At 35.7% G+C, this 10,493-nt stretch overlaps 4 protein-coding genes across 5 annotated transcripts; 1 reads left to right on the top strand and 3 right to left on the bottom strand.

Moving 5' to 3' along the window:
- Positions 1-74: 74 nt before the first annotated feature.
- Positions 75-1,480, top strand: LOC124211765 (bublin coiled-coil protein). 2 transcript variants are annotated; one of them, XM_046611157.2, is made up of 3 exons: positions 75-234; positions 383-588; positions 952-1,480. In XM_046611157.2, the coding sequence occupies exons 1-2, from the start codon at positions 126-128 to the stop codon at positions 562-564; spliced, it is 291 nt and encodes a 96-aa protein (XP_046467113.1). In that variant the 5' UTR covers positions 75-125; the 3' UTR covers positions 565-588; positions 952-1,480. The 2 variants fall into 2 exon arrangements, with proteins under 2 accessions (XP_046467113.1, XP_046467112.1); XM_046611156.2 differs by having other exon boundaries at positions 383-1,480.
- LOC124211760 (pyrimidine-specific ribonucleoside hydrolase RihA-like) lies at positions 1,469-3,128 on the bottom strand. Its single transcript, XM_046611151.1, has 5 exons — positions 2,937-3,128; positions 2,610-2,793; positions 2,394-2,510; positions 2,150-2,286; positions 1,469-1,985 (listed from the first exon to the last, which is right to left on the bottom strand). Exons 1-5 carry the CDS (start codon positions 3,126-3,128, stop codon positions 1,641-1,643), a joined length of 975 nt encoding a protein of 324 aa, XP_046467107.1. The 3' UTR covers positions 1,469-1,640.
- Positions 3,093-9,456, bottom strand: LOC124211758 (ribonuclease P protein subunit p40-like). The gene is made up of 7 exons (XM_046611148.2): positions 8,841-9,456; positions 8,574-8,718; positions 7,995-8,159; positions 4,295-4,420; positions 3,890-4,073; positions 3,455-3,793; positions 3,093-3,229 (listed from the first exon to the last, which is right to left on the bottom strand). The coding sequence occupies exons 1-7, from the start codon at positions 8,958-8,960 to the stop codon at positions 3,226-3,228; spliced, it is 1,083 nt and encodes a 360-aa protein (XP_046467104.1). The 5' UTR covers positions 8,961-9,456; the 3' UTR covers positions 3,093-3,225.
- Positions 4,671-8,053, bottom strand: LOC124211750 (F-box/LRR-repeat protein 7-like). Its single transcript, XM_046611132.2, has one exon. It carries the CDS (start codon positions 7,906-7,908, stop codon positions 6,340-6,342), a length of 1,569 nt encoding a protein of 522 aa, XP_046467088.1. The 5' UTR covers positions 7,909-8,053; the 3' UTR covers positions 4,671-6,339.
- Positions 9,457-10,493: the final 1,037 nt, after the last annotated feature.

Genomic DNA, 10,493 nt, shown 5'->3' with positions numbered 1-10,493 from the left:
CAACGCCGCCGCGCCGTTGACGTTTCGGTCTGTTTCGAATAGAGCGCGTCGCCCGTGTACCACGTGACATGTCACGTGTCAAAGGGAGGCGCGGCTCATCGTCAGCTGATTTGGCGAAACTGGTGATGGCAGATATAATCATGGGGGAAGACGCTGTGGAGCCGCAAGAGAACAAGGAGAATGAGGAGAACGAGGCTGACGCGGGAAGCGGAGACGACAACATAAACGAAGAAGGTAAATTGCGGGGACAGTTAAATTCGCGAAGCGTTATCGCGCCGTAGGAATAGAAAAATCTGGCGTAAATGCCTTATAACCCTCAAACCGAGGAATTAGGGAATTGCTTGGTTCAGGAAAACGTGGTAATTGAACGAACTGATTACAGAATTTGAGGCGATCAATGCCCAGCTGGACCAATTGAATTCGGCGCTGGATTCCCTTGAGAGAAAAAATGACGACATCCACGCAGAGCTAGTGGAGCTGTTAAAGTCGAACCGCGAGGCCAGAGAACAATTCCAGGAATCGCAAAAAGAGCAACTGCAAAGTTTCGAAAAGCCAAATCCGTAATTCAACAATTCTAAAACGCAGGCTGTATCCTTGTCGACCTCGTACGGATCAAGTATTACTATGAACCAAATGTCACAATATAAGAACAACGATAACATTGTTGTTAATTATATTGTCACCTTTGTTTAGAGACAAACTTAAACATCTTTTGCAGCAGTTTCCCTCTAGTGCAATGCTGTTTCAAATCTGACAGGCTTTAATCGGAGTTTGTTGGTCTCGTAGTCTTAGAATATTTTATTGTATTTGAGGGAAATAGCTCTGGCTACTTGCACTACATTCGATTTACTTGTGACATAAAGTTAAACAGAATCAAACTTCAAAAATAGAATAACAAACCTGCCAGAGGTGACTGCGGCTGATTTTTGTTTTCCTTAAATTTTCACATAGACGCAGAAATATTTAAGTTAGCAGGTAATAGTCTAGGGGACAATTATTTACTAGTTGGGTTTAAAATGTGATCGAGTAACGATATGACTTAGGAAATTGTATGTTTAACTGTATACAAATAACTGCATTGTTACTATGTTAAGGTAAACGGATTTCTCTTAGGGAAAGCGTGCTTTAGTTTCTTCTGTGACAAAAGGGCGTTTATTACACACATACATGTGTACACTGGTGTAAAATAATCTTCTAATGATTGTTCATTGATTCACCGTATTATTCTTATGAACGAAATGTAAAAAGAATTTTGACAATAATAATCTTGGAAACAATGTTGAAGCGTGATAAATTTGAAAAAAATTTATTACATGGTGCAACGTCATCAAATTTGCACTATGTCTAGTTGTACTTGCAGATAATACATATAAATTTATGGATATGGAAAAAAAAAGCATTGTTGTAGCTGGAATGAGAGGTTGATAAAATTTGTGTATATTAAGTAAAGAATATAAACAATAAAGAAATCGAGATATTACCAGAGTTTATTTAAAATAGATTCGCCATTAGCCAAATAAGCTGGTAGAACGTGTTTGATATTTGAAGTTTGAATTCATTCGTATGTACATACGTACATTTGTACATTTTTTAATCGATTTACACGAAAGATTTCGCTAATTCATTACATGCTATTGATTTTACAGAACATCTCCTTCATAGTTCTCAGGGTCCAAGGCGAGTATCAACAGTTCTTTAAAGATTTCCAAATTGCATTCTGTGACTATGTTTGTGTTGGGTTTATTCGACGCCAAGTGATCTATGACAACCTGGCCTCTAGTTCGACGTCCAGTTAATTCTATATCTGCGTGATGTTCAATTAGTTTTGTAGCCATGTCAGGTCTGAGAACTATAGCAGCTAAAATTGCGTCACAAGGCGTATAAATAGCGGATTCTTTATTACTATTCAAGTAAAATTGATAAAGAGTAGACATCAATTGCACTTCTGGAGTATTAATTTTCCCAAATACATGGTCTTGCCATTTCTGTAATTGTCAATGAGACAAACAGTTAAAGCGTGTTAAAATAACTGACAAAAATACTTCAATTCGTTGCTGCCTATCCTTACCTGTTACCGTTTATCCATTTATACATAAATTTATCATCAAACTATGAAATATTTTACAATGTGTTATACAAAAGTACTCACAGGATCCATAGCGCGCTTTATGCATGTCTCCCATGGTAAAAGCACGTATGGTTTTATACTGTTCGCCAAGAAAATGTGAACGCTCTCGGGATCGCTGTAAAAATTAAACTCCGCTTGTGCTGTGATATTGCCTTGAGCTAAAAGAATTAATCGGATTACTACAAAAGTATAGAATTCATAATAATTGATTTCAAAATAATTCAAATAAAATCTTGCAGGAATATGTAAGAAAATTATTATTTACCGGTGTAGTTGCCGCCCATTACATAAAACGCTTTAACTTTGCTGATGAAATCAGGGTATAACCTAATAGCTAATGCTATATTGGTCAAAGGACCGATACAAGCTATAGATACTTCTCCTGGAAATAGTATAAATTTCATGGATATTTATAATTGATAAAAGCGGTGGAGTGTAGTACTAAATTTGAATATATTCAATTAGATTCTTTGTTTAGTACCAGGGTTTTTGCAAACCATTCTATACAACGCGTGTACAGCATGTTCTTTTTGAAGTTTGCTTATGTCCAGCTTATCCTTAAACATATTTCCAAATCCATCGGGCCCGTGAAATTGCTCAGTAGCGGATATCCTGGCATTTTCTGTGCTCAGTAATGGAGAATGAGCACCTTGGTAAACTGGTATCTAGGGTAGAAATCGACACTTTACACTTGTCAGATTATTATTAACGTTATCTTAACAGATTGGAATGTATTTTTCATAGAAATTGAAAATTTTGTGGAATTTTATAATTTTTTTAATATTCAACTGGAAATACTGAAACTTACATCTGCAAGACCGCATGTCTGTAGTGTCCTGAAGACATTATTGACCACATTTTCTACGGTTGTATTTCCATTAACACATGTCACTGCCAGTAGTTGAATTTTATTCAATTTGTGCGCCCCAACTAGCAGAATTAACGCAAGAGCGTCATCAATACCTGCATCGCAGTCAACTATGACCAGTTGTTTTTCCATGTCAATAATTTTGATAAAAATGAGAAACTGTTTGAACCAGTCTACTTTAGGCTAATCAATCTAGTGAGGCGATTGTGAATGTTGTAATACTTCCCGGTCAACTGAGAATAAAGGTCAGCGGTCAGAAAGATAAGATAAATAAAGAATAATGAGGGAAATGAAAAATAAGGTATCTGAGTAAGCCCTCTTACAAAGAAGAGGAAATATCACACATTAAATTAAGATTTTATATTTGCTATTTTCTCAGCAAGCAGTTGATAATATTTGATATGTTTTGACAATTTTAAGTTCAGGGACAGAATTATCATAGTGAAAAAATGGTTTACTGAAATATTCTTGGTTTATTATTAGAGCTTAAACTTGTTCTTAGTATATATCCTCCATTTGGTTTTAAGAAAATAGCGTAACTGTTGTCCCCATCGATGTAAAAATTGTGCTCTTTTAATTCCCAGCTTGTGGGGCTGTCCGAAAAGCCTTGCACGTCAATACTGACCCAAGGTATGGTTTCTCTCGTTTTGACGTAGCTTTTTAACTCATTAAATATTGTTTCAACTTGTTTCTGAGTTATAAAACCTGTCCACCTGATACAGCGCACTTGTCCAACTTCTGTCCATGGTTCTGAACACTTATAGCTATTCAAATAAGAATTTTCTGCACTGTTCTTTCTGTAAAATATGAAAAAATAAATATATTCTCAAAAAGTATGAGATAATTTAGCAAGACTATGAAGACATCGCAGAAACTATTGAAAATCAACTCACAAATCACCGCCAATACTCAAAACACCCAGCCATTCGAAGAGCTCTGAATGATTTGTGCTGCTGTTGATGATGGGGATCTTTATGGAATACTCGCATTGGTCAACTTTCTTTTGACGGCAAAGCTTAACTGTGTAACCGCGCTTATCAAACCACGCAGCTATTGACGATGGACACAATTTTTTATCTGTAATGTGGAAAATCATCAAGTTTATATAAAAGTCTGGGTCTAACAAGTTGGGAGTAATAGTTGACAAATCGAAGGTGATTAATCGTAACACATCTTTGTTCAATATAGTAACTAGAAGAACTTCCCTTTACAGTATTGTACTTGGAAAGAATTCAGTAATTGAGACGAGTGCTAAGCAGTCAGACAATAATCTCATCTTTGTTGTGGTTAATATTTACCCGGAGGTTCCCAAGCCAATATAACGTTGAACCTCTGATGTAGATTATTTGTCAGTGACTCCCTGACGTGTTCATAGTTCTTCTTGCCTGGTGTAAAACTTTCTTCTTTCAAATCAATAGTCACGACTACGATCGCACACCGGTAATCAAAAATAAGAAAAAAAGAAAATGATTTGAATATATGAGTGACCCAGTCAAAACACAGCATACATATTTCAAATAATAATTATTACACAAATGACAGATAAAGCATAGCTGCTAACGTTTTGTGCGAATTTAAAAAAACCACGCTAAATGTCTGAAATGATGAAATTGAATATGTTCATGTGAATTTAATTGAAAATAATAAATAATAATGAAATAAAAACCAGCCATGTAGCAATGATTAAAAATTTATAGTATATTCTCCATTGTATTAGAACGGTACATTGTATCGATCAACAAAGATTACAGTAATATAAAAGTTGCCAACATTTCCAACCGAGAGAAACGTCAATTAAACAAAATATAAAAAATATGAGGCACTTAATCAGTACTTAATTATCTATTCGTAGTATCAATATGACTAGTACATAAGTAGCAGTCATAGAGAAAACTCAATTATTTTATCATTGCTAAGTAATTTAAATCAACTCCAATCCCGTTTTCTTTTTCTTTACATTCTTCACAGTTTTCAACATTTAATTTAGTCCACATGAATATTAAATACATGTACATATGATTATATAGTACAATTAAAATCCATTTCAGCAATTTTGGTAGAGTCACAAAAGTGTTATTATTCTATCATTACGGACACATACTACAATGCTAGTCACCTATTAATATTAATATTGATTAATATTATGTGTACATTTTTATAAAAGCTTGTGCTCCGTTATTCAAACTTTAGATCTGAGACATATTTGTTTAAAGCTTCCTTTTCAAATAGTTCAAACATTCATGAACAAAAACTACATCATTGAGGGTTTACTACATTAATTAGTAATTTTTGTAATTATTTTCATTCGCAACATTTTTTTACTCGTTCATTACTAGCCTGTAAGAAAAACCACCAACTATTAATTCAACCAAATTGTGTAAGGAATCGGTAATTAAAATTAGTTTCAACATCAACAATAGCTGTCTGTATGACATTCTTGCACCAGTACATATATTTTCTGGACGGAAATCTCTGTCTGAAATTTCCATTTCTAGACAACTAACAGTTTTTAGACAAGTGCCCTAATTATTCACAGAATTTTTTTCGACATCTTTTCGACCACTCAAGTGACTAAGTAATCTGGAGTAATAAAAATTTGCTGTGAAAAAATGCGAAATGCTTTGCCCAATTTATTTTTACACAAAAGAACTTTTGTGAGAAATTTCAATACCAGACAGAGGTATTTCCGACAATCATTTTGTTACTTTTCTTGAAATCTATTGAAAAAAAAGACTGTCACAGCGATTCAGACCAAACTATCTGTGCCTCAACTGATTACAAGCGAGTTTATATAAATTACAAATTATTCACGTTGTAAAATTATTATTAATTCACTTTTCGACTATCTTAATTCATTACAGTCAATTCTTTAACAACATTTAAGCGTAAACAGTCATAGTAATCTTGTCTAATAATTGCAGTAAACAAATACAATAAATACTTGAAGCAGGTATAATACAGCAAACTTTTTGAGAGATCTGACTAAATACGAGTCTTTCTATGCTTTAATTTTTCAATAATAATAATTAATGCAGAAATTACTGACGGATTTGACAAGTCACAGAAAGGAAAACAAATAAATTAAAAAAATAAACAGGAACAATCTGCAAAGTCTGGTAACCATGTCTATAGTTCGTAATGGAAGGTGTTATTGAGCATATCGATATTGTTACATGTAGGCAAATATTTTGCACGCGATTATAAAATTGAAAAAATGTTTCATCACTATGCTTGTGTAAATTGTCATAAAAATAGAATTTCACACAGATATTTTGCGCATGACTATTATTGCTATTATTCTTAAAATCGTGCCGCCTTAGAAGAATGCCCATTGTATAATTAATTAAGCTAACGACAATGTCGGACTTATATCCAAGTCGATGTTGTTTATTCTCAGCTCACTTTGGAATACGTTCAATTCTGCAAGTGAAATGCCTTGCCAACTTTCTAATTCCGACAGACGTCGTAAATTATCACAATTCTGCATCAATAATCTTACAGTTTTCATCGATAGATCGTCGCTGTAAAGTATTTTCAGCTCCTCCAACTTGTTCATTGGATTCTTAGACAAAACTCTGGCCATTGTATCGTCACCGATACCTGTCGATGATCCTAATTGTATAAATTTAATGTTTACGCAATGAGAAAGAAGGAATTCAAGATGCAGGTGTGCACAGTCAGCCACACACTTAATGCGCTCTAAATATTTGAATGGTGGAACAAATAATTTAGCCGATACTATTGCCGCGTGTTCATCAAACTCACAATTGTAAAGAACTAGATGCTTGAGCATCGGGCAAAATTGACTAATGTAAATGAGCGCATTTAAATCAATTTCGTTAACATGCTCCAAATGAAGACTCGTTATTTTGGCACCCCTAGTTTCAAGCAGTTCTTTCATTCTATCTGTAAAGAAATCTCCGCACAAAAGTTTCAACTCTGTTAAATTGTTCAGTCTTGACAGAATTAATAGATCATTAATAGATTCGTCAAGCACGATTGATACTTTAGTCAAATTTGGACACATTTCTACCAAGAGGTGCAAATGCTCTGTTGTGACGTCTCGGCTTTCGAATATCTTCAAGTTGAATGGCTTTTTGTAGGTACTGGTATTTCTAATATATTCTAAAATGTATCCGAATTCATCGCATCTGCCGATATTTTCCAAGTTCGGATGCTCTAGTAATAACTCAGCGTAACCAGCTCTGGAAACTGAGGTTCTGAACAATTGGATCTCGCGCAGCTGCCAGCACTTTTGTAAAATCGTCAGGCAACGATCGGTGACAGACCTTGAAGCTGTGACATCTAATTTTTGTAACTTGGGACAATTTTGCCCAACCGCCGTTACTATACTGTTTGTGCAATCGAAGCAGAGCGTAAATGATGTTAAATTAGGCATGGCAGATACTCCTTGAATGATCATCTTTTCTATACCGGAAGTTTTCCATCCCGCGGATCCTGACCCTAAATCTAATATCTCTAAGCCTGTCATGACGTGTAAATTTTTGTAAAAAATATGTCTCATAATTTTAGGCCACACAGAAAACTCGATGGTTTTCAAATTTGAGTGTATCACAACCTCGGTGAGATTCACAACGACATTCAACTCTGAGAGATAAGATGTTATGCGATAATACTGATTGCAGCTGTTCTTAATTTTAGTGATGAGATTCAATATCGATTTCAACACTTCCACTGACATTCTGTCGTACAAATACCACGGAACGTTGGATACCAACTGTAGTTTTATCCACTCTAGCCACGAATTTAGAGTAGCTATACCATGAGCAGGATCAGTTGATGACATAATACAAATAGGCTGCATGATGTGCCGTCCAACATCAGTTACGAATTGGCCAACCGACCTGAGGGCCAATTCTTCCAGCGAAGCTATTTGGTGTTTCTTTGGCATTTTGTCAATCTGATACCTCTTAAGTTTTCCGTTTGTCACTTATCCTTTATTATTTAGAGATTTTATTTAGCTTTCCAACAACTCACCAAAGCGATTTTTGATATTACGGTCGAAGAACGAAGGTTTTCCCTCGATACCGAGCGTTTGGAAATCTTCTTTAACCAAGGAAAGTATCAAATGGCCAGACGGAGTTACAGCGAGTGAATTCTGGGTGTCAATGTGACTCTCTATTGCGAGCACACTGACCTCACCTGAAATTGTTCATTAGATGATATTCAGTTACAAAAAGTAGCCAGTTAAAAAGGCAGCTCTGTTAAATAATTTTTGCATACATGCAAAGTAATCTACTACAGATGCTATTGAAAATAATTCTGTATAATTAAACCTGATGGCGAAAAGAAAAAGTTGTTTCCGTCAAAAGAAGTAGTGGAAAAATGAAAATTCCGTGGCGGACAGTTTATTTTTTTTAACTACCTGCTGATAAACAAATGCATACAAGGTTCTGGAAATTTGCTAAAAATGGCGTTTGCAGATCGATTGTAAGTTAAGAAACACGGAAAATTTTCCATCCTATTAGTGTTTCACCGGCGGGAAGTCAAGAGTAGAAAAAGTGCAACGAAGTGTTTTAAAATTATAATGAAAAATCGGTGGAAATATTGAATTACCGTTTTTCACAAAGGCCTCGATGAATTCTTTGTCAACCAGTTCGGATGCTGATAAATTGTTGACTCTGTAATAGTCGTTGTCTTCGTTGAACGATTCGAAATAATGCGGTGGTAAATTAACTGTATCAGGAATGACGACAGATACCTGGCAATAATCCAAGAATTATTTAAAATTACGTAAATCTCTCGTTACAGCTACGCAGCGCAGCATAATAAAATCAACCTAACCTATAATTTATAATCGCGAGTTCGCGTTATACCGCTTACCGAGTGGTTGAAATAGTGTTTTCTAATCACGCCCGTCACGTTCTTTGTTAAACAATCCGAATGATCGACCTTGAAGTAGTGCTGCGGGGCTTTAAAGTCCCACACTTCTGGGCACAGCATTTCCCGATTATTAATAAAAATGCGTACACCGCGTCGTACGAACAGGCATTGCGGTTATTGTCAGTCAGAAAGGTAAGAACCAAGGAAACACCGACAAGCTATCCAATTGCGTATTACGCCTAGTCTTGTATTGTATTTTATTTCGTTATTGACATAATACAACGATCCTCGTATTGGGAACGATGGAAAATAATTCAGATAAACTTCGTACGCTTACGTTTCGAACAGCTGTTTTCTATGTATTAAATTAAAACTTTATTGTGACGGCCGTCGCATATGCGCTCATGCGTACGTACCACAGATCAGTGATACATGTATACGTACGGTATACATAGGTATGTATGTAGTACAGTCCACGCATTAAATTTCCTCGAGTCTGGCTTTAGACGGGAGCCTAGAAACTTATGCAAAGTTAGTTCCAACAACCGCCGCGTGCGTCGAAACGGCGCTCCCTTATAACAAACAAAGGAGCATCAGCTGACGCTGACATCGAACATCTAGATTCTAGAGTTGACAAGTCAGAACGCGTCGCGTTTGCAGGACTCGGTGTGTTAGTTTCACAATCAGCAGTCACCGGTTTCGGTTAGTTTTACCGGAATTTTTCCCTGATTCAACATAGATTTCCATCGTCTGATGAATCTGGTATTTCGTAATATTGCAACCTTGTCCATGAAGTTGGTCGCAACTATTAAATTAGATCTGAATTCGTCATAGCTCGCCGATGCGCATTTGTTTCATTAATTTTTCAAAAGAAACTAACACGTGTCGGCATCAGTGCGGTTTACATAATTTATAGATATTGACAGGCTGCCTTGTAATAATTAATCGTAGAATTGGATTTACTCGCGTTGGTACAAATATAAATTCTCCATTGTTTCGATCAACACGTGAGTATAACAGGCGCGATTTCTAGTTCGGTTATTTCGGATGTTCGTTTCCTCAGAATCCATCTTGTTTTTCGAATAAATATACGTGTGATTAATGTTCAAAAAACTGATTTGCTTGCTCTATTGCAATTTTGTGAAATGATTCGTTTCACGCGTCGATGTGAAAGACAATTATCGGCAACTCGAAGAGGGAATTGACGAGGTGCCAAAGCACTGGTAAGTGAGTTTTTCATACGATTTGTGCTGATCGGCAGTTGATTATTTTTCAATGTGTCCGTAGAATGGAACCATTTCTATGGTTACCAAAGTATTACATGTGACTGGTCGTATATTGTTGCATTGTATTGTTACTGCGCACGGTCGAAACTTCATTCGACACAGCTGATTTAAGAAACAAGGAAGATAAGATAATGAGTTATTTGTCCTTATGAAACAAATAATCGACCGTTTATTATTTTCTCATTTTATTACGAAACTAGCAGAGACGTGTACGTTTTCGTAACAATGCCCATCATTATATGTATAAGTAATAGTACACCATATTATTTGCAATATAGTTTTCTTTGTTTTTTTATGTACCCCACTTGCGACCGGCGCAATTTACACATCAAATGCTATACCTAGGAATAATACCCGTACAAATCAA

Source organism: Neodiprion pinetum, chromosome 2 (genome assembly GCF_021155775.2).
Source record: "Neodiprion pinetum isolate iyNeoPine1 chromosome 2, iyNeoPine1.2, whole genome shotgun sequence".
NCBI classification, from domain to species: Eukaryota; Metazoa; Arthropoda; class Insecta; order Hymenoptera; family Diprionidae; genus Neodiprion; species Neodiprion pinetum.
Note: the sequence above shows the minus strand (reverse complement) of the source record. Positions and strands in the feature narration are given on the sequence as shown.